The 23,641-nt window shown below is 37.8% G+C and overlaps 1 protein-coding gene across 7 annotated transcripts in view; it reads left to right on the top strand.

Moving 5' to 3' along the window:
- CEP295 (centrosomal protein 295) overlaps nt 1-23,641 on the top strand; it is a 45,809-nt gene that overhangs the window by 5,483 nt on the left and 16,685 nt on the right. For 5 of the 7 annotated variants that reach the window (XR_012833432.1, XM_075742394.1, XM_075742395.1 and 2 more), the window contains exons 5-17: nt 128-221; nt 5,586-5,699; nt 7,100-7,240; nt 8,379-8,562; nt 10,376-10,543; nt 11,495-11,719; nt 12,964-13,070; nt 15,220-15,432; nt 16,248-16,345; nt 16,471-17,554; nt 18,389-18,560; nt 18,681-18,833; nt 20,189-20,413. Coding sequence is in view for 6 of the 7 variants with exons in the window: in XM_075742394.1 (XP_075598509.1) it covers nt 128-221; nt 5,586-5,699; nt 7,100-7,240; nt 8,379-8,562; nt 10,376-10,543; nt 11,495-11,719; nt 12,964-13,070; nt 15,220-15,432; nt 16,248-16,345; nt 16,471-17,554; nt 18,389-18,560; nt 18,681-18,833; nt 20,189-20,413 (2,978 nt within the window). In the remaining variant the exon portion in view is untranslated. Of the gene's footprint in view, nt 1-127; nt 222-5,585; nt 5,700-7,065; nt 7,241-8,378; nt 8,563-10,375; nt 10,544-11,494; nt 11,720-12,963; nt 13,071-15,219; nt 15,433-16,247; nt 16,346-16,470; nt 17,555-18,388; nt 18,561-18,680; nt 18,834-20,188; nt 20,414-23,641 lie in introns of all 7 variants that reach the window. The other 2 variants (XM_075742397.1, XM_075742396.1) reach the window with 2 other exon arrangements.

Below are 23,641 nucleotides of genomic sequence, written 5' to 3'. Positions count from 1 at the left end.
TCATTGTTGCTTGAGTAATTTTCTTTCTCTCTTCTGTTTTGTGTGTTTTGTTTTTGGGCTTTTGTGTGTGTGTGTGCGTGGGCTTCTTTTGTTTGGTGGTTGTTTTTTTTTTTTTTTTTTCCCCAAGACGAACAAATGCACGTAAACATGCTCTGGAAGTGGAAAGAGAAAGAGCAGCCAAAGTTGCGAGCCTGCCGCCTCCTCCGCCACGTCCTCTCGAGGTATGTATCTGTAATGTGACAGTGATTGCAATTTCAGGATACCATATCAATGTAATGATTTATTTATTGGTCTGACTCCTCACCACAGGATATCTGAAATTGCTGTTTGCATACTATAAGGAGAGTGGTTCAGCAAAAATCAAGAAAATAAATGAATTATGTATTAGCAGACTTCTTAGTAGTAAGCTTTGGTATTTATTTATTTCTGATCTCTTGTTATGTGTGGATTTTATTTCTTGTCATCTTGGTTAATGTGTTTTTTAAACTTTATCATGATCTCATTTTCATTAATAGCCACAGTGGTATAAAGCTCTACAATGATCTTTCTCAGCATGTACACACCACCTCAGTCTTCTGTCATAATGATGCCGTAGTAGCATTTTGTAATAAAGGTACTTCTACCTTTCTTTGCTGAGTGGGGAGTTGTTGTTTTGGAGTTTTTTCCTCCAGTTTCTTTGTTGCTTGTAGGAAATATTAAATGAAGGGCAAGCTATTTAATTTTGATAGGAAACCAGTACCTAAGGCTATTGGGGAGGAAAGTAGATAAACTCCATATTTTTAATTCTATGCTGTACCCTTTTTAGGGGGCAGCTTTGCATCTCCTCCATGCTGCTTTGACTTCAGAGAGATTCTGCATAGGTAGAGAAGTTTCTGTAGGACTGCAGAGCTGAACTGCAGGAAGAACATTATGTGTCTTTTTACTTTGGAGCTAACTTTTAGTAAATTTAATTTAATGGAACTTCATTAGTGCAGAGTTATTAGTGCCTTATGCGTTGTTGTGCCTTTTCAGACCGTCAGGTTCAGGCACGTTCAGACCATTGACAGGGAAATAAAACGTTAAGGTATACTAGTTCCTCTCAGACACAGTACAGTTATCCAAGCTTTTCCCAGGTACGCTCAGCACATTATGTATAGGTTAGTCTGTTGGATGATAGGGGTTTGGTACTGATGTATCTGAAGAAACTGAGTAAGGTTTGACCCTCACAGTGTTCAGAATGATTAGGAGGAGGAGTGCCTGTATACTTTGATTTGTATCCTTTAGTATGTTTTTCTGTGTAGATGGCCTCTCTGGCTGCCCAAGGGTTTTCTTACTGTGCAAGTTGGATATGAGTGGGGATTAAAGCAAGTGGTGTTAGGGAGTGCTAAAGTTTGGGGTTATTTCTGGTGAAGTATATGCAATATTGGAATTTAGAACAGATGGAAGAGGTCCTATATGGTACAGTTCAGGTAAATTCACACAGTCTGTCATGCTGCTGTTCTCCTCGATGTCATTCCACGTGACATGTTCCCAGTGTATCTGCTGTAGAGCAGATGAAGGCAGTTAAAACGTTGACTCTTTCCCTGGTTTTCAGATACTTCTGTTGCTCAATTTGGTGTTGTTGGAAAAGCACGAGATGCTGTAGCAGTGCTTTCTAGTAACTTCTGCAGTTCAGGATGTAGTTTATGTTGCTTTCTATTTAAAAAACATTCCAATTGGTGACTAAAAGCTGCAGTTAATATGCGTATTTGTAGATGATGTAACTCCTAAAAAGACACAGTACTATATAGTACTTCTAACAACCTCAGTAATGCATCTCTCCATTTTACAAATGCAGGATCTCCTTCTTACTCTTTAGTCTTTTTTCACCAGGGCAGGCAAGAAGACTTTGTTCAGGTTTCCCCAGGTTCTGGTACAATTGCATTTGCAATTGCATTGGATAATAGGTCTGGGTCGGTACCCTGTTTAATTACTGCAGTATCATAACTTCCATTCCTGAAATTCTACAATTTAATGCATTCCCACCCATGAACAAATGTCCTTTGCTCACCTTCTCAGCAAACATGATTTTAGCTGTTTTTAGTGGAGTTTGCAAACATCGGGGGAGGTTTAGGTTGGATACCAGGGAAAGGCTCTTCACTGAGAGGGTGGTCGGGCACTGGAACAGGCTCCCCAGGGAAGTGGTCACAGCACTGAGCTTGACTGAGTTCAGGAAACGTCTGGATAATGCTCTCAGGCATATGCTGTGATTCGGCTGGTCCTGGTGGAGCCAGGAGTTGGAAGGGACCCATAAGGATCGTTGAGTCCAACTCAGGATATCCTATGATCTGGATTTTCTACAATACATGGGTTTAGTTTCTTTTAAGAAGTTCACGCTCTGATAATGGCAGATTGAATCAACAGTTCTGCAGACATGTTGGATTTTTGTTGAGGGAAGCGATTGCATTGTTTAAATATAGCACAGCGTGTCGATTTGATCCATGTAAAGACTAACTGACTATGAGCCTTTTTCCTAGTTTTCATGTTTGTATGGATTTTAATCCTTTTGTCACAGGGCTAAGTTGCTGGGAGGGCACAGGGTGAAGAATAGTTATTTTCTTGGAAGAGTAACTGGGTGCCACCTACTGCATGGGGTAAACACTAAGTAATTGAAAGATCAGAGGTGATTAGAGCTGTGGCTTATTCCTAGTTCTGTGTAGAGGGAGGAAACAAAAATGTTAACTGTCAATTTCAGGGGGGAAAAATCTGGGGCTTTGTCTTGCAAATGCATTACTTAAGCAATTCAAATTCAATGCCTTTTAACTTTACTCTAAATCCTGTGAATTACAGCAAATTACAAGGTCATCTGCATAAGCATGCTAATTTTCTTGAATCCATTTATACAAAGAGCTTTTTGAACGTAACTATAATCATAATCTGATGCTCTGTTACAATAACAATTGAATAAAAATTCATAAAATGGAGCTAGGATAGTGTTGTTCATTACAGGATTATTTAGAATATAAGAAACATTTTCTGGAGATGCTCCTATTGTTGTTACTTTACCCAGTTAAGAAATATGTGTTTTTACTCTAGAGATATTGTCATAATTAAGTTTCATTCTCAGAAGCATGGCTGCTAGCAATTGAAGCCTTATTTAGTTAGACCAACTGTTAAGTTACTTAATTAAAGTTAAACTGTAAATGCCATTTTACTGACAAGTGTTACAGAGTTCTCGTGAACTTATTTTTTTTATATGATCTATAAGATTTTTATACAATGGAAATACAACCTAAAAATGTTGTTATACTCTTGAGTATTCATAACATTTGTAGAGTTGGGTTTTCTTTTCTTTTTTTTTTTTTTCTTTTCCATTTCATGATATATTGCTGCTCCAGTCTTGCCAGATTTTAGTATAGAATTGTTTACTTTTTTAGGGAACAAAAATAAAAGAGGTGGGGGGAGATTACAAACATTTTGATGGAAGTGTGGATGGCTTCTTAACTGCAGTGGTTCTGCCATGAGATGTAATATTGTGCTACAAGTATTTTTTTTTCAGCCTAAATTGCTTTTGACATTAATTGGAAAATTGTAGCCTTCAAGGTAATTCTCAGATCTTAACAGCCTTTAAATAAAATTCTGGAGATTTGGTTGATTAAATGTAATTATTAATTACTGATTTGTTATACATTTTTTAAAAAATTAATTCAGACGACTGAGGTATAATTATATATTCTGGAAGTAACAGTATAGGTGAAGTAGTTGGTGATCTGATTAATGAGGTTTAGTCATGGGGCTTGTCTGTTTTCAGAGCTATAATCAGTGCCTATGAGCGTTTTGGTTAATGGTGATCTATTACAATTACGATGATTTATTGATTAAGCAAGTTAGCAATTTTTAAACAGCATTATCATGAACAAATAAAAATTAAATTCCTGATGATGTGCTTTTATTTGTACATATTTTCGTTTTTTCTTCTTTCTACTAGAATAACATACATTTGCTTAAGAACGATAAGTTACCGAAGTTCTCTTGGTAAGGCTAAAACTAGTTGCATATCATAGAAAGTGCAGTCTTTAAATTAAAATCCTACAGGCTTTATAAAATAGCGAGAGATAATCAATACTGAAATTTTGTATGCCTCACCTTGTCACTGAAATCCAGGAATAAACCTCGTAACACCAATGTAGTGTTAAAAGGCAGGCATTCTTTATTGCAGCACTGGATGCACGGGAGATAGCTCCACTCAACGTGCGTGCCAGGTGAACACCAACACACAGGTTATGTAGGATCAAAACATACATATTCATCATTTTTCTCAGAAAAAGCAGTCCTATGATAATCATTTCTCAGAATCCATTTCCATAGTCTCCTCCCTGTTACGCATGCTCAGTGATTTGAGTTGGTGGTCCTCAGGGGTCTCTGGTGGTAGTCAGTGGTCTTGCACCCATGTCCGCTGGGTGACCTCCTTCATGCAGGCATGCGCAGTATCCTTGTTGTAGGTGCACCTGTCCATAGCAACTTACTTCATGAGATTAATATTCCCGAACCTATTGTCCGGTTGGGTAGGGACTGTATATGGAACATAGCAGCATTGTACATTGCCATGGTCAGTTAGCTTCGTTATCTGTTACCGTGGTTACAAACTAATTATCTCAACCTGATTCTATAGTTTCTGTTTCACGGCCCCTATCCCACGGTTACAATCTTACGTAGAGATAAGTTTAAGATATTCCCAAGACTTAATGCTGCTCTTTGTGTACGTGCATTTATTTACAGTCCTGTAAGTTTTAAACTGCTCAGCCTATGAAATTTGCTGGTTTAGTTAATGTGGATAGGAATCTCTTTTTTTTTTTTTTTAGGAGAAAGTCCAGGGAAGAGGAAGCTGAGAGAAAATTAATGGAGGAGATGTTAGAAGTACAAAGGCAGGTCCTACAGAATACTGAGTTACCTAACCTGGCTACCTCACTACTGAGAGTATCAGGCTGAGCCAAAGAAGAGGGAGGGTCCAGTTGCTCAGTATTCAAACCCTTTCAGACAAGGATTGAAATGTGGTCATGTACTCAAAACTTTTCACAAAAATACTTTGTATTATATGAATAGACACTTTTCAGTGAAGTCATGGAAAATGCTCTTTTGTCTGGTCAGCTAAAAAATTGGACATAATGGGTTCTGAGTTTCGTAAAGAAAGCCTGTGTTTGAGAAGTGTTATTTTGCTGTTAGGGATAATTATATTGTGGATCTGTGGTTGCCCTGCTTTGAGGTGAGTGTGACAGCTGTAGTAAGTGGGATTTGTATTAGTACATTAAACTCAAGTGCTTTTGAATTAAGGTAATGCTTTTGAAACATGAAGGTAGAGCACTCTGATGAATGTCAATTTGTGTGGAGGAGTTTGCCTTAGGCTGTTAGATGCTCTCAGTTGTTAAGCCCTCTAGACCTGCCTTGTGCTGATGTGATTCTGTCAATTAGTAAATGTACGTGAAGTTTTAAACAATAGTATTTTCAGGAGAGAATTGGGGGGGGCAGCTTTCTTTTAATTTAAGTGTACAGATCACTTATATTCTGTTTAGTTGCTTTGCTAGAGATACTGTTCTCTGATACAGCTGTACTTGTACTTTTCTTCCTAGAATTTTGAAGTGAAAAAGATTCCTGCAGTGAAGCCCTACAGTGCTGTCAACTTTTCTGTTACACGTTATCATATTTCCGAACCTTGTGTGGACAGAGAAGTGGATGGAGAGCAGGTGATAAACTTCAAGTGTTTGTGATACATCCTTCCATCTATCTTTCTTTATATTGCAAACAGTGTCTGGATATCAGCAATTCAGTTTTCTAGAACTTGTTTAAAAATATGGACTTGTATAAAGCAGCCATTACACAACTTACTAATCAGAATCTTAGATGGGGAAACTTGCAAGGTCACACCTGACAGGCTTTCCCACATGAAAAATTTTGTCACGTAAAGGGTTATCAAGCACTGGTACAGGCTGCCCAGGGAAGTGGTTGAGTCACCAGCCCTGGAGGTATTTAAAAGCCATGTAGATGTGGTGCTTAGGGACATGGTTTAGTGATTAGATTTGCAGTGCTACGTTAGTGGTTAGACTGGATGATCTTAAAGGTATTTTCCAACCAAAACAAGTTTATGATTATATGCAGTCAGCGGTTTCAGCTTCCCAAAACGGCAGAAGTCTAATTTGGGAAAAAGAACGATGCATAGATTTTTGCCAAATGGGAAAGTTTGTTCAAGTTTACAGTACACTCAGACAAAGGGCAAAGTTAGATTAGAAGAAAGGGGCCACCTGGAAAAGTGAGAGATGGAGCAAGAACTTAGCTTTTAGAGGTGATTTTTAAATTGATGTGATGCTATTGAAAAGTGAACCAAACAATAGTTTGGTTTATCAGTGATGTGAGAGCACAATCCAAGTTCCTGTTCTGGATCAGCCTCTTTTTAGACTAGAAAAACTCTCTCAATAAATTTGTTTCTTCAGTGTATTCATGAAGTTTAGGTTTTCTCAACATTTGAAGGACTAAGCCTAAACAATACGAGAAGATGCTGTAGTTTGCTCAGCTTTGTAATGGAAAATGCCAAAATGTTAATCTTTGTAGCCTTGCTTATGTGCAATGATTTTTTTTTTTACTTAAGTATTTTTTTAATTTTCCTGCGTTAGTAAGATTTTTCTTATTTAAAAATGGCAGATTGTTTCTGATTTCCCAAATAAGAATAAAAACACTTCTGGATCTATTCTGCTCCCCCTGCTCCTTGTTTAAAACAAAACCATCATGATAGAAGTAGTCAGTCTGTAATATCGACTGTATTACTCATTTTGCCTTGTATTTGTAGGAAGAATGACCACTCTGCTATAACAAATAAATCATACAAATGATTGTCCCTAGTACAACCTGAAACTAGAACACTTTGACACCTACACTTATGGAATATGTAAATATGGGTATTTTTTTCAACAGTACAATACTGGCTTGGTCCTGCTTGCAACCAAGACGCATGAGCCTTCAAGGCTGTTCATATGGCATTGTATGCCTTTTTTAAGTGCTTTTGCTACAGAATTATTCATTTATTTATTGTTACATATGCTTTAAACTACCACAAAGAACTTCATGGGCTAAACTTTTGATTGACTGCCAGCCAGATGCTCGGTTAGCTGCTGCTGAAGAAGGGAAGCGTTTGGAGGAACTACACAGAGAGACAGAGAGGGAGAGAAGAGAGCAACTTGAAAAGGCACATCTCAGAGGAAGCCATGCCTTGAAGAAGGTCCATTTGGCTCAGGTAGGCAAAGTAGTTGTGGCTAGTTTTAATGTCAAAATGACCAGTGTTAAGTTGTAGGTAGCTGGTTAGTAAAGGAATTATAGTTACAGGAGGAAAATCGATGGACCAAATGGAGTTTTGAAAATGCGTTTAAAAACCATCAAGCTGTTTGCTTGTTTTCATTAATTGGAAGGAGGGAGAATGAAAACACGCAGACTAAGACCAACCTTTAGAAGAGCAACCTTTCATTTTTGTTATCTTAATGTTTGACCAGCTATTAACCAATTGGTAATAATCAAGATAAACTTTTTTTATTAGGTGATGAAGTCTACTTTTGCGTATGAGTTTTAATTGGAGTTGATTATTTTGTGCTTCAGGGGAAAAATAGTTTATTATTATTATTAAGAAGGCAACAGTTTATTTTTATTTTTGGAAAATTTTTCGAAGTTTTTACTTAGATTGAGGTTCTGTTAGTGTACAAGTCTGGAAATGGTGAAATTGTTTCCTTTAAGAAGTAAAAACTGAATTATTGAGAAAGATCTTTGTACCTAGAGGTATGCTCTGAAATTTGTTTTATTGTCTGTTACCTTCACAAATACTTTTGAAGGCTAGAAATAGCAAAAGCTTCCTGGTTTTTGGTTGAGATATGATTGGCCCTGAATAAGTAACCTGACTAAACTGGGGAACTGTGGAAATATTACTGATGGTCCTTAAGTTAACAGGAAAAAACCTCAACCAAACTTCAAACAAAGCTTTTTTAAAATCACTTTCATATATAATTGTAGTGTGCCAAGAGTATTTACTTCATGTTTTAAAAAGCAGCAATTGCTGAAGTACATCCTAACAAAAGTAACTTGTCAAAGGAAGTACTCATTTACCTTATCAAAGAGAAGATATTGGGGAAAGTTGGTCTACAGGTGTACAGTCTGATCCTTTATTTAACATTAGATCTTCTAGCTAGTATTGATGACTCTTGTGTTTAAAGGTCAGATACAGCCTTCTCCCGAGGAAGCACCTTCTCCCTAGAATAAAATTAACTTTAAACATTAAGGATTAAACAAACTTCATGGTAATCTAATGGAAGTATTTTATCAGTCCTGACATACGGCTGTCTGAACATGAACGCTCAATGTTTGTTATCCCTCCTTTATGCCTGAAGGACAGGGAAAGGCTACTGAAAGAACTTGAGCAAATGCAGAATGTGGATCGGATGCGCAGAAGACAGATTGTAGCACAGATGCCACCTCAACTTTTTGTGCCTGCATACAAACGCACGGAAATAAAAGAAGAATGGCAGAGAGAGTTGGAGTTTGCATTTGAAGATATGTACAATGAAGACAGGAGTAAGTAATTTGTTGGAGGTTTCTGAATCTGGTAGCCCAGTAGAGGAGAAGCTGCTGCAGCTGCCTGTTCCCGGGTCCAGCTGGTAGCAAGGCTGTGTGTGTATTCACAGCAGGCACACACGTGAGCAGACTTTCAGTACATGTACACAGAGGCCAACATAGAAACCACAGCACTTGCATTAAGCACAAACAGCACAAGTGGCCTCATCCTGTTCACTGCTCTGGCTGGTCAGGATGAAGGCCTGTTAGTGGGATATATGTCTGTATATACAGTATGGATCTCTCCAGCAGTTGGTCTTATACGCTGTAGCTGTCCCCTGCATCCCAGGTCTCCCCTTGGCACTCTGTGGATCCCCAGTAACAGGTCTTAGACACTCAGTCTATCCAGTAATTCCTCCTGGACCCTCTAGTCTTCCAGTTACCCCATATGTACACATATGCACTGGTATGCTCAAATGTGTGCTATGGATCACTAAGTGGCTTTAGACACTCGCTCTACCTAGCAGCTGGCCCTCAATCCTTGGTCTGCCCCCGTTGCTGGCTCCTGGACATGGGAACCCTCAAGGCCTGCAGCTCCACTCCAGTTGTTGCTACACAGACCCAGCTGGGTATGTAAACATACACACAGACGTGCACATGCTATGGATCCCTGTAGTAACTGACCTTAAATAATTGGTCTACCCAGTAGCTGACTCTGGGTCCTCTTGTCTCCAGTTGTCTCTGAGACACACGCACATGTGCCAGCAGGTTTTTAGTTGACCCTGAGACCCCATAGTCTCTCCTGTAGCTGGCTTGGATGCTTGGATCTCCTGATCCCTCCACTAGCCAACACGCAGATCCCCTGGCCTCTCCAGTATCCAGTGCAGTCTTAGAGCTGCTTGATACCTAGCTCCTAAGGCTCTTATCGTTTTTGCTGGCTAGTCGGGCTTGCGATTTGCTAGCTACTGCATGCTGATACGCATACCGACGTAACACGCACTCGTTCTGGTCTCTGCAGTTGTTGGCAGCACTCTGGACACAGGTGCCCCTGTGAGTTTTTGTCCCCACTCCAATTGCTGGCCCTTGTAAATCCATACGCACACATGCATACAAAATAGATGGTTCCTCACCCAGGAAACAACTAGAAATGGAATTTAGTGAGAAGACAGAACAGACTATCAGGCACAGCACATGGTCAGACAAGCATACTGACTGGCCCTTTTATTCCCTTATTCTTCTATTTTTCCTTACACTTGTGCCACTCCATAGTAACCTGATCCTTTCCTTTCCCTGCCTTTGGTTCCTCCCCTAGATATTTATAGTAATTGCACAATCCCAACATGATCTTCCCATGTGTCCCACACCTTGTAAGCAGTAACCCCCCCAATCTCTGGGAGAAGGCCTGTTGACTAGTCTTCTAGGATTTCATGCCTGGACGTGTGATCAGTCACTCTCCTGTGACAGCCCTGTGAGCAGCCAGGTCAGGGTGTGTCTTTTCCCTGATGAAGTTACTGGGATTCTCCTGTGTGTAACTGTTCCTGTGTGCTGCTTTTTGTATAAAGATGAGCCTTTTATCATGTAAGCTTTTATTTTGAAAAACGTAGTGTATTCTAGTGGAAAATCCTGTAGAATTTCTGGATTCACAGCTGGCTAATGATCTAAACAATTTTAGATCGTCTATTTTGAAAAAAAAAAAAGGTTGGATTAAATATGTTGTGAAACAAGATATTGATATTTGAACTTCTTAGGAATTTCTGTGATGAGCGTAGTCTTGCAATGTTGTTTGCTTTTTATTCCAACGGGTTGGTTTATGCAGTTGTTTTCTTTGAATTAGAAATGAAAGGAGACCTGATTTTGCAGTTTGAGCCACAACCTTTGCCAGCCCCTTCTGACAGATCTCAAGACAATGATCTTGATATCTCTTTGGAGCAAGAATCTGCTTGTGACACTCAACAAGAATTGGAACAGATGATAGAAGAGGAAGTCTCCAATGAATCAGAAAGTAAAGCTTTTAAACTTTACGTTTACCTTAAACTTTTTGGTTTTATAGTAGAAGAGATTTAGTTTAATATATCAAATAACTTTAATATTAAACTAAAATGTCTTAAGTACTAAAATTCCTTAATGCCTGAAGTATTTCAGTATCAAGTGGTTTGTGATGTTTGTTATGGATGATAATACTCTAATGATTATTAAGTATATTAGAAAAAGAAGTCACATGTTCATTTTTTAAATTAATTTCATTAATATACTGAGAATAATTATTAATTGTTGTAAGAACTACACTGTTAGTAGACATAATTATTCCTATAAAACTAGTGTAAATTATGGGATGATGCTGGTATGTGAACTTAAGTATTTTTCATTTTCTGTTTTGAAATATTCCAAAGTTAAAGCTTGACTTCGTATGAAAGTCTACTTATTGTATGTCCTTTATGTTCAGGTTTGTGATTGAGTTGCTCCATATTGTGAATAGGCAACAACAGTTGTGTGTGTGTGTACTCTTGTGGCATGTAGAGGATAACATGATGTGATCAAGAAGTGTGTTAGTGAACTTTGCTTGACCAACCATTTCTACCACATCCCTTTGCTGGCACAATCCATTTTTGGTCTGTGATGCATTGTGCTGCCTAATATAAAGGAGAGGGCAGGAACGTACAGACAGGTGAAGCAGCAGTACTGCTTATTTCTGCAACAGTACAGTCTAGGAGTAGTCTGACTGTGAAACACTACAACTAGCTTAGTCCTCCTTTTATAGCATGCAGACAAATTACTGCTTCTCTCTTGCGGGTAGGAGAAAATACTCTTAAGCTTTTAAAACTTGGTAATATACCTGAGCTATTTGTCTAACTGTGTAACTAATTAAAAAGAAAGATCAGGTTTTTTTGTTTTGTTTTTATGTTGTCAAGATATTCATTACCCAAAACTCTTTAACAGTATATATTCTTTATAGATCATGAAGAAGCAAAAACTCACCAACCTCAGTCAAAACTTGCCTTAAAGAAGTTGCTGAACAAAATTAGAAGTCAAAAAGAGGAGTGGACATCAAAAAGTGAGAGAGAGATTCAAAGTGAAATTGAGACTATTGAATCGGGTACGATTGCTAGCGAAGAGAGACCGTTATGTGATTTAGAACTTAACTATGAGCAACAGAAAAATACAGTATGTGAAGCCAAAGGTATGTAATGCATAGTTGCATCAAAATTTGTTGTGTAGGAGCAAAAAGACTTGTAAGGGTGTACTGTAACAAACCGTTTAATGAATTTTCAGTGATGGTGTTTTGTCATGTTGCCAGTACAATTCTCCTATCTTTGCCTACAGTGCGTTGTGGATTTATTAAAACCCCAAATAAGAGAGGGTTTTGCTGTTACGTCCAACTTGCCCATTAAGATCTTGTAGAGAAAAGATGTCCAAAATACCTTTCTATCTTTTAAATCTTGTTGTTGTCACACTTGGCATTGCCATGCTTTAATAGGTGTTTGCCTCTAGGAGTAGAATTGTCAGTGCAAAATTGGGCATTGAAGTTCTGTACCTATTGAACTGGAAAAGTCAGATGCTTCAGAGATTCACAGTGAGAAACACACAAGACAAGCATGAGCTGATGTGTCTGAAATCGTGGGGGGGGGGGGGGTCTGCCTATAGGCACCATTCTGAAAAGCCTCTTTGTAAAAGTGGAATTTTAAGCAATTAGATGTTCCATTCTGTTTGTAGCCAAATCATTTTGGGGTTACTTCCGATTTTGATCCTTTGTGCTCTTTTGGTTATGCTAGTTCTGAAATTCATGAACTTGTATGGTAAGTGGGATTTCTGAAGTCTATTAAAGTGATTAAGTTGTGGTAGAGGTTTTTTCTTTTTTTTTTTTTTTTTTTTTAAACGAGATTAAGTGATATAGTTTAATCGTGTACATGGATACACCAGCATAATTCCTGGGGATTGTAGAGTGCAGCATGAGTGAAAACATGCCTCTGGGGAAAATGCGCTGCTATTTGAAGCTGATGGTACAGGATGAAGACTTGCTTTTTGCGCAATAGCCAAATGTTAGATCGTTTGCCCAGAGAGTGCCAGTTTTATACCCTCTTTGTTCTGAGAGTTTAATGTGTGGCTTTTTATTCCTCAGGATGATTTTGCTATTAGGCTACCAAGTAATTTGTGTAGAAGCAATCTTCAGCCCTGTTGGAGCTGAGCCATTACTGTATAGTCAAGAAAGACACATGATGAAGGGCCATTAAAGGCTTAAATAATACAAAAAACTCATTTTCCAGCTTATAGAGACAGGCAGAGTAATGGGATAGAGATGGTAATCTTTTCAAGAGCAGCTTATGCATTTTGTTTAGAGAGGTTGCAAAACTGTAAAGCAAGATGTAAAGAAGATCCAAGGCACTTTCTGACTGCAATTGCAGTTAAATAACATGTATATTTTAGACTCTGTGGAAATACTGGAAAATACAGTTGCAGCTGAAAATTCAGTTCTAATCCATCCTCAAGAACAAGCAACTAAAATTAGAATGGACAAGGAGAGACAAAAGTGGGTAAGTGTGTGTGTCTATTCCTGTCTCAGTTATGGTATAAAAAAAAAAAAAATTTACATAAGACTTTAAAATTTTTCCATTTATGTAGCAGCTATGGATATTTTTAATATGCTTGTAACAAACTTTTAGTGTAACATTTTGTATAGTTAGCTTCTGTGTATTAACTTTTTTAAAATTACTAAGCTTGAGCTGGAATTTAGAATAGAGCAGAAAAAAAACAGTTTCTTAAAATCTAACAAGTGCTATAGGCAAGGGATGCCACCCTATCATTAAACGAGAATCTCAATTGTAGATTAATACCTTTTGCTTTAGAGAGGATGTAGTCAGCAATACACAACTCTGTAAAAATCTTACTAACCCTGTGTAATAACATAGTAAGGTCTGTGGGATTGTGTTCCGAGTGACAGGAAAAGCTTACAAACCTTGAGGTTGGGTTCTTCTGGGGGTTTTTTTGGTTGGTTTTTTTTTTTTTTTTTTTAAATTAACTAGGAAACATGCAAAAAGTCTTTTGTGTCTATGGGAATGCTATATTTATTTTATTTAGAAAATAATAACTTTGTATATTTCATATGTATTGTGTATATGATTCATTATATTTTCATTTTTGTTTTATCCTTAGAGACCTAACAGCTGTTATGTGGTGGTTTATCAATTTTTAAAAAAAAAAAAAAGTTGAAATTTGGGTCTCAGTGCAGCTTTAAATTGTAGAGTTAAAGTTCAGAAATTCAGGCAACAAAAAGTTGACAAAACAATAGTGTTTGGGGGGGTGGGGGCGGGGAAGCAGCAGATCCTCTGTGGCAGTATGGTTACTTTCTTTAAGGTTAATTTTCTCCCACTTTGCCCCTGCCCAGGTGTGTATATTGCTCCATCCACATCAACTGCTCTTAGGTATAGCTTTTTCTCAGGCTGATCTTCCCAACATTCCCATTCAGACAGTCTCATCAAGGGCTGCTGTCTGATTCATCTTTGCCAATACTTTGAAATTTTTCTTCGCTTCCATTCTAAAAGTATATAGGCTGTTGCTGCATGTGGATCTAAGTGCTTTGTAGCAGATAGGTACGTGGAAAGAGAATAAAAATAAACTTCAGAGATTTATGAAGTGCACTTAAAGTGGTTATACATTAGCTGTTTCAGAAGTTTTGTGAGGCTTGAATTAACATTTAAATGTGGTGAACTCTTGATGAAAAGCTTTATAAAATGCAAAGTATATTTCTGAATTCAATTTAAGTGAAAGGCCTTCTTTTGCAATGTCTAGAAAATGATAATGTATCTTGAATGGTTAGGTTCTGATTTTATCCATTCTATTAATTTGAGAACAGATAATAGTGCAATAGTAAATGGATTCAGGGACTAATAGATATATGTAGCCAGTGAAACAAAATTATTCTTGTAAACTTTGGAACTATTTTTAAAGGTCTGCCCTGGTTTTGGCTGGGATAGAGTTAATTTTCTTCCTAGCAGCTGGTACCGTGCTGTGTTTTGAATTTAGGATGAGAATAATGTTGATAACACACTGATGTTTTAGTTGTTGCTAAGTAGTGCTTACATTAAGTCAAGGACTCTTCAGCTTCTCCTGCTCTATTGACTGACAAGGCTGGCAATGCACAAGAAGCTGGGAGGGGGCACAGCCAGGACAGCTGGCCCAAGGGATATTCCATACCATATGAACGATGTCATGCTCAACATATAACTGGGGGATTGGCCAGGAGAAGGGGAGGGAGGGAACGGACGGACGGGGACACAACTGCTTCTCAGGGACTGGTTGGGCATTGGTCAGCGGGTAGTGAGCAATTGCATTGAGCGTCACTTGTTTTGTGGATGATGATGACGATTATTATTATTAATCATTCCTTTCCTTTTCTGTCCTATTAAACTCTCTTTATGTCAACACATGAGTTTCACCTTTTTTTTTTTTTCTGATTTTCTCCCCCATTTTGTTGGGGGATAGTGAGCGAATGGCTGTGTGGTATTTAGCTGCCTGTCAGGTTAAACCACAAGACCTCTTACAATTGGAATGCCTGTCCATAAACAATAAAATTTCTGCTATAAGTTGAAACAAAGTTTGGTGTGTGTGGTGGCATGTGTGAGGGGTCTTTGATTTCTTTGTCATTCAGTTCTGGAGATTCACTCTCATTTTTCTTCTCAATAGAATGAGCAAATAGAGCAACAGAAACAGGAACAGCTGGCCTTGCTTAAACAAATTGAAGAAGAGAGAGCACGTTTGGAGGCTGATTTTCTGAAGATTCAAATGCAAACCTGTTTGGAGGAGGCTAAGAAAAAAAAAGAGGAGGAAGAGCAAGGTCAGCTGATACAAAACCACAGCGTTCCTTCTACAGATCAGCAGAACGAAGTGGAACATGAGGTGAAGAATTGTAGAAAATTGTGTGTACTTTTAAAATTATCTTTATAATAAAAATCAAGAGTGCTATCTGCCAATTTTAAATTACATCAGTCAAGACAGTAATTTTTTATTTCTTAGGCTATGAATCAGCAGTTCATACATATAAAAGCTTCCTTTTGTCTAATTTAGAAGCTTTTATTTCACATGATATCACTGGACTTTGAATATTGAATTGTCTTTGCATAGTTCCAGAGACAGCATGTTTATTTGAAATACCTGTTAGTAAAATCTGATTAGAGTCATATGATTATGCATGCACACATATCCTTTTTGAAGAAGAAAAAAAAAACCAAGAAAAAACCCACCTCTACATTTTTGTCTGTCTAAATCTTAAACAGTTACTTAAAGGAGAGGAATTTATTGAGCATGTTGAAGGAAACTAATCTTTTTTTTCCTTTTTTTTTAAATCTTGAATCATTTGCACAACCCGTAATCTCCTGAGAATCTGATTGCCTTGAAAAAGCAGCTGTGTTGGATCATTGCTCCCCAAATTTGCTACTGGGTACATTTACCTCTTTGAGCTAAGCTGCTGTAAGCACCATTGACTTTGGCGGTTTATGCTCCACCTGCCAAGAGAGACAGTAGCTATAAGCCATCTGTTCCAGAAACTGCTTTGGCTTCAGTGCCTCTGGCTGAAATCTCACAGACTTCAAATGGTGGTACAGAGTGGCTTTGGGAAACTTAGGAGATAGAACATAGAGCTTAAGGTTGTTGCATTAATAGTTTTCTGTAAGTTGTTTGTATATATGCACTTAAAATAATTTTATTTTGATTAGACCGGAAGTACTACTGTATCAGAAACCAGGAGTCCTAGAGAAGACAGCCATTTACAGATGATTCGTAATTATCAACAGCGCCTTCTGCAGCAAAATAGGTAAATTCCTTTATGTAATGCACGTCTGAGTTGCTTGTTTCAAAATAATTTGAATTGCTTTGATTATTGAAATTGATGTTTATCTTTGCACCACTCTGGAAAGATCACGTTTTCGTTCTGTTCAGGCTGCACAAACAGACCATTGAAGAAGCTAGAAAGCGACTGCAGGAGTATCAGAATAAATTGAAGCAAAGATACTTGTCTACTTCTGCAACATCTCTGAGCTCTGTGGACACAAAATCAATTAATTTAAAGCCTGTCTCAGAACCACTTCTACAGAGGCAAGGAATGCAACCAAGACAGTACCAAACATCTGAACAAGTTCATGCACGAGAATATGCACGGTCACTACCTGTGTTTTCAGGATCATTGCGTGTGTTGGAAAAAACAGCTTCACAGAAACATGAAGAGCAAATGCATAACACTTGTCCTGGCAGACATGTGCAGTTTTTAGAAACATCGAAATTGAAGCATGGAGAGTTTCACTTACCACGTGGCTGTCCTTCGGAGGAACAAGTGGGAATGTTGGAAACCTCCTGTAATCACGTCAGAGAACCAGCTCACGTCCAGTTACCGTCAGGGTTAGTCACCAAAGATATCACTGCAGTAAAAACACAACCGGCAGCACGTGTACAACAAGTTAGATTTGTTTTGCCTGCAGAAGATTCCTCTGAGCCTTCAAAAACAGTGAACTTTAAAGAGTCACCTAAGAAGGCATCTAACCATCAAACAGAGACAGAAGCTGGAGAAGAGCCTCCACTTCAGGCACCCCTCGTGCCAGCAACAAAGGGATCTCCTATAGTTCAGGCAGCCTCCATTGATTCTTTGGTGTATCAGCAGGGATCTGCAGAGAGCACCGTCAAAACAAGCCTTGAACAACCTCTCAATCTTTCCGAACCTGTGACTTTATCTCATGAAGAATCTAAAGCCCAAGGTGGTGAGAAACTCTTGATATCAAAAACGGGAGATATGTCTTTGTTAAATTATTCTGGTATACTGAATTTAAGGGACAGAGTGTTGGCTTCATCAGAAAGCATTCAAGCTCAGCAAAAGTATTTGAAAGAATTGCAAGAGCAGCTAGATGCACAAAGAGAAGCTCTTCTTTCTAGACAGAAAATACAAGAACAACTACTTTTACAGAAGCAAGATAAATTGAAGGAACAGATGCAGAGACAGCAAGAGGCTTTGAAAGAATTTCTGAACAAGCAGGTAAGCTTTATAATTGCTTTGCTAGTAGGTGATCAAACTTAAGAATGAATGCTACCAATTAGCAAAGTATCCCATGGAGTATTGATAGTTTTAGGTGATTTACCATGATGAAAATTGTAATTAGGACTTGTGATTTGTAATCAGTAGTTCTTTTCTGTAAGCCCTAAGGGCGGTGGCGTCTTCAGTCTAACAGGAATAGTACGAACTTCTGTGCTTGATCTCTGCACATAATGTCTATTGAAATAGTTGTGTTGTCTGACAAATCTGCAGGTATAGTTTTCTTCAGCTCTAGAAATGCAGCTGTATCTGTAAAGCAGCTCTTGAATTAAAAATAATTGAGCAGTACCCCAAAGGGTATCGTAAGCATTTTGAATAGATTATTTTTTTAAGTTTTTTACTTTCTCTGTGTATGCATTAGGAAATTGGTTTGGCTGCTGCACTCTTGGCTTGAAATTGTGCTTGGGTTTGGGTGACAGAAGAAAAATCCAAGTTTATTTTTGAGTTTCTAAAGAAGCCCCTTCTGCCTTTTGAAAATTTTTTTTTTTAGACAGAAGCCATCTTAGGAAAAAACCTGTTGCCTAGAGTCCAACAGCTAAAGTTCCTGAATTCAGGGCCTGAAAAACTAAAAGAGGACTTTCAGGAATTTTTCCTGTTAAAATACTTACATGTCCAAATGTTTTTGTAAGCTAAGCAAGTCAGTCCAACACCCTGCATACTTGAACTACTTTATCAGTGTTCAATATTGTCCTGCATGGAAGTCACACAAGAAAATGCCGGTTTGATAAATGAGTATAAATATAAACTTATATACAGTTTGTCCCCCCGCTTGCTAAGGTGAGACATATCGGCACAAATGAAGAAATGACAGAGGCACAAAAGTCTGGCTGGATTAATAGGACTGACTTTTTCCAAGTCTCAGAAAACTACCAGCAAGAGAATTGTGGCAGGAGTAAATTTCACAGAAGTGAAATGATTTCACAGTGCATCAGTCCAGCTGAGCAAACTGGTAAGGATGTATAGTATTTTTTCATTATAGTTTTTTTTTCTCATTTTGCAGCTGAGAGTTCTTCCATCTCCCCAAGTTAATTTGAGATATATTTGTATCATGCACAACTTTGTTTTACAGAATTGTCTGAGAAAGTTCTATGTCGAGAACAGAAATGGAGATCTTCCAAACCACCTGTGGCAAAAGTCAAGTTAGGGCTTGATTTGGAACAACATGAACTTAGTGTTATACCAGAGGTAGACACACCGAAGAGTTGCAACATTTCTTTTGCAGGTATATTATATGTATATGGATATAAAATATATAACAAATGCTGCTGCTCCTGAGAAATACAGATTGGAGGAAATTAATATTTTCTGAAAAGTCTTTGAGATGATTGATCATGAAATAATAGCTGATATCGTTGCCTTTTTTTAAGGTATAACTGCAAAGTGAGTTATATTTGAGAAAAGTTTGTCCTGTCAGTGTCTGTCTAAAAAAAATTGAAACAAAAATTCCCCAAGAAAAAAAATTCTCTGTAATTCCATGACTTAAGCATTGATTTTTCTGTTGGGCAGGGTCTGTGTTAATAGACAGTTGTACAGTAATTGTAAAGAGAACCATCAGAATTGATGGAAGGTGTTTAGAGGTTTAGCTTTTGAGCATATCAAAAAAGTCAGCAGGAAATCTTTTAAATAAGGAGTTAGTATTAAGTTTCTACAGAAATTTTTTAGACCATCTTTTTAGGGTTTTTTTCCAATTGCAAAACACTTTTTGGAGAAGAAAAAAATTCAGAGGCTCATCTTCATTCATCCTGAGAAAAATAATGGAGTATTTCATTCAAACAGCTGATATGGGACACTTTTTAATTAAAGAAAAGTAACTAATGCCGGTCAACATCAGTTTATGCAGAATAATTCTTGTTGGACCAATCTGGTGTCTTGATTAGACAACAACTTTTGTTGGTGAAGGTTTTGATTAAAGAATATATTTATATTCTTAAAAGCACTTGCCTTGGTGTTATACATCTTAATTTAAAAAAAAAAAAAAAACCCACAAAATACATACCAAAAGGTTTCTGAAATATTATCCAATGGAATTCTAGAGCAGGGAATACTCATTTGCTGTGTAATCCCATTATGATCCACAGGTGATTTATTCCTATATTATCTAACCATTGGTCAGTAGTAGATGGTAAAAAGTTGGACTTGAGGGGTTTTTTTGTTGGATTAGGTGGCCACAAAGGGCATTTATGTGGGACAGGTTGGGGAAAAAAGAAATCTTTATGCCAGAGCAGAGAAGTTTTATGTTGCTTCTGGATTTGGAAAATTTACTGAAAGTCTCTGTGGATTTGCTATATGGAAAAATTTTGATTTTTTTCTTTTTTTTAATTTATTTTTAAGAAATATTTTAGTTGAGTTAGACTTCTCAAAAAATAATTCCTATGACCTGTATAATCCATAAACTGCGTAATGCAAAGTTTTTTTTTTTTTTTTACTGACCTGATATGGCTAACTTTATTAAAATAGAGCACTGTACAAATTCAGCAGGTTTCTGCTGTAGAATAGAATGTGCACGTTAATGTTTTTCATAAAGTACAAACCACTGGATTTCTATACCTAAACTGATTACAAATGTTTTAAATTCAGGTAAAACAGATTCTGTTTGTGGAGAATCTTCTCCCATTTCGACCATTGGGGAGTTTGCGTATGTGAAACATTACAGTCATGCTCTTCATGAAGAAGGCAGATCACCTTTGAACATAGCAAACTATGAGGAACAGATCTCTACTAGAAGTCCAAGGCAAAGTAAACAGTCAAGCAGATTATTGCAAGAGGTGCTGATGATGACTGCTGAAAATTCATATGATTCAGGTGAGGAAATCCTCTTCCTTCGAGGAATTATGTGAATACCATTTCGCACTGCTAATTTTACTGCTACTTACTTGAAGCATATGACCTGACTTGTTAAAGAACATGCAATGCTATTTAAATACTGTTTAAACTTCAGTGTAAAAAAGTGCATTTCAATAAGCATATGTTTCAGAATGAGTTTTTATCTTTTTTTTTGTGATCCATTACCATTCTAGCAACAAAAGTCCACACTGCAGTAAAAACTTCATTGCTAGTCAATAGTTTATGGTCTGAGGCATGTGCTTTGTATCTGCACCTTGTAGAATTGTCTGTAAAGGAACTCCTTTGTTGCTCCCTGATCACCCTGCCCTTACTTGCAGAATCCCACAAGTGCATAGGGACCAAACTGCTATAGAAAGCCACAGTTGTGTCTTCCTCCAGAGGGAGGGATCTTCTGCCCAGGCTGTTGGGTGTGCAAGTTTGCAGCTTTACCAGGTGGGAACACAGTTTGAGCAGAGCACTGGTGTGCCTGATCTGGTACCCAGTGATCCCTTGTATTAACAGAAAAGACCAGAATTATAGTAATTAAAAGTAATTAAATGAAATTAATGCTTATAAAGAACTCTAGAGTGTTAACATGCTAATGTAGATGTCCATTGAGAGATCAGTGTATATAAGAAATTGCTTAAAAATACAGTTGAGACAAAAAACCTAGAAGGCTAAGCATTACCTGTAGCTCAGAGAAACAACTTGGAAAGAATCAGTTGTTAGTTATGACAGAAATAAAAATAGTGTGCTAATGTAAGGATTACTGTAATTCTGGTCTTTTCTGTTCATCCGTGAAGAGCTTTTATTAGAGATCACACCTTTGAGGACAGATTGTGTCCATATGTGACAAAGTTGGTTTGATTCCATAAATTAAACCAAGTTGTTTTCATTATTAAAAAAATAATATTGTTTTTGTTATAAAGTGGTTTGTGAATGTTCAAAATAATTTTGTTACCAGGTTGTTGAAATCTACTAAGCATGTTATGGGTAGCTTGACTAGCTTATAAAAGGATAAAGGTGACTTGTCTTAGGTAAACAAAGAAAGTGGGTTACTAAGAAGTTTTTCAAGAGATTGGACTAACAAGGATGTCAAGATTTTTAATTCCTATTATTTTTCCCTGCCTGTACAAATTTAGCTTGTCTCTCCAGTCTTGGAATAATGTTAATTCAAAGGCTCCAGTACTTTCAGTTACAATGCACTCACTTCTCTTCGAATTTCCTGTAGATAGAAATGCAGTTTATCCTCAGTATAATTGAGGACTGCTATGCCTGACTTGCTAGGAACTGTTACACAAAATTCAGGAAACACTGACTAAAGCAATTTGAAGCTTAGTACAAGATGACAGCATCTCATGGTCCAGAACAGTTTTCAGTATTCATCTAAAATAAATATATTACGAGAGCTGCAAAGGAGTTTTCTGCAACTTTGCTACCTTATATGTACATCTTTATGCACAATACAGCTATGTAGTGTGCCCCTTCTGGTTTTGCTAGAAATTTTACCGCTGCCCCAAATCTTAAGATAACTTGATTTAGTTTGTGTAGAGACAGCCTTTTCAATTCAGTCAGGATTTACTAGGAATTGAAGTTGTTTTGAATAAGTACATATAAGCTCTTTTTTTTTTTTTTCAACTTCTTCCTTTAGTTATCAGAATATTTAAATTCTCACTAAAGAATCTTGTCTTTTTTAACAGTATTTGAAACAAAGGCTTGTATTTTTCCAAGTAAGTTGTAGAAGCATTGCTAGATCAGCAAATACCAAATTAATATGAAATACTTAGTATAACATCTTTTTTATATTAGTGAATATTTTATATGAACAGTGCACTGGTTTAGTTTATGTAAGAGGATTAGAAAACTTCATGTGAACATCTGTATTTATTTTAAAAAAAAATTCAAAGCTTTCTGTGATTATGTGTTTAAGAGGATTGTCCTTTTGAGCAGTTCAACTACCAAAACTGTCAACAGTATCTTCAACGTGAAGGCTGTGAAGCACCTTCTGGTACTTTTGGTAACTAGTGTGATATCTTCAGCAAGAAAATCTGCAGGCCATGCTAAATATAAAACTTCTGAAGGGGAAATTTAAGGTGCATTTCAAGTTGTTACTTACAATAGTAGCTTTGATTATTATTTTTTTATTTAATTGCTTTTTTTTTTTTTGCTACTTGATTCTAACCAGAACATGTTTGCAGTTTTCCCATGTTTTCAAGATGTAATTGTATCTCTAAAGATGAGAGCAAATGAGTGCTTTGTACATGTGATTCACAGATTCACAGACTGGTAGGGGTTGGAAGGGACCTCTGGAGATCATCTAGTCCAACCCCCTGCTAAAGCAGGATCACCCAGAGCAGGTTGCACAGGATGGCATCCAGGCGGGTTTTGAATATCTCCAGAGAAGGAGACTCCACAACCTCTCTGGGCAGCCTGTTCCAGTGCTCGGTCATCCTCAGAGTAAAGAACTTTTTTCCCATGTTCAGATGGAACTTCCTGTGTTCCAGTTTGTGCCCATTGCCTCTTGTCCTGTCACTGGGCACCACTGAGAAGAGTCTGGCCCCTTCCTCCAGACATCCACACTTTAGATATTTATAAGCATTGGTGAGATCCCCTCTCAGTCTTCTCTTCTCCAGACTAGACAGACCCAGCTCTCTCAGTCTCTCCTCGTACAAGAAATGCTCCAGTCCCCTCATCATCCCTGTAGCCCTCCGCTGGACTCTCTTCCAGTAGTTCCCTGTCTTTCCTGGACTGGGGAGCCCAGAACTGGACACAGAACTCCAGATGTGGCCTCACCAGGGCAGAGTAGAGGGGGAGGATAACCTCCCTCTTCCTGCTGGCCATACTCTTCTTAATGCACCCCAGGTACCATTGGCCTTCTTGGCCATGAGGGCACATTGCTGGTCATGGAGAGCTTGTTGTCCACCAGGGTTCCCAGGTCCTTTTCTGCAGGGCTGCTTCCCAGCAGGTCAACCCCTAATCTGTACTGGTGCTTGGGGTTGTTCTTCCCTAGGTGAAGGACCCTACACTTGCCCTTACTGAATTTCCCTTGGTTCCTCTTTGCCCAGCTCTCCAGCCTGTCCAGATCTTGCTGAATGACAGCACAACCTTCTGGTGTGTCAGCCACTCCTCCCAGTTTTGCATTATCAGCAAATTTGCTGAGGTGCACTCTGTCTCCTCATCCAGGTCATTAATGAGTATGTTGAATAA

The sequence above is a fragment of the Balearica regulorum genome, chromosome 1, assembly GCF_011004875.1.
Source record: "Balearica regulorum gibbericeps isolate bBalReg1 chromosome 1, bBalReg1.pri, whole genome shotgun sequence".
NCBI lineage: Eukaryota > Metazoa > Chordata > Aves > Gruiformes > Gruidae > Balearica > Balearica regulorum.
This window is presented reverse-complemented; position numbering and strand designations above follow the sequence as displayed.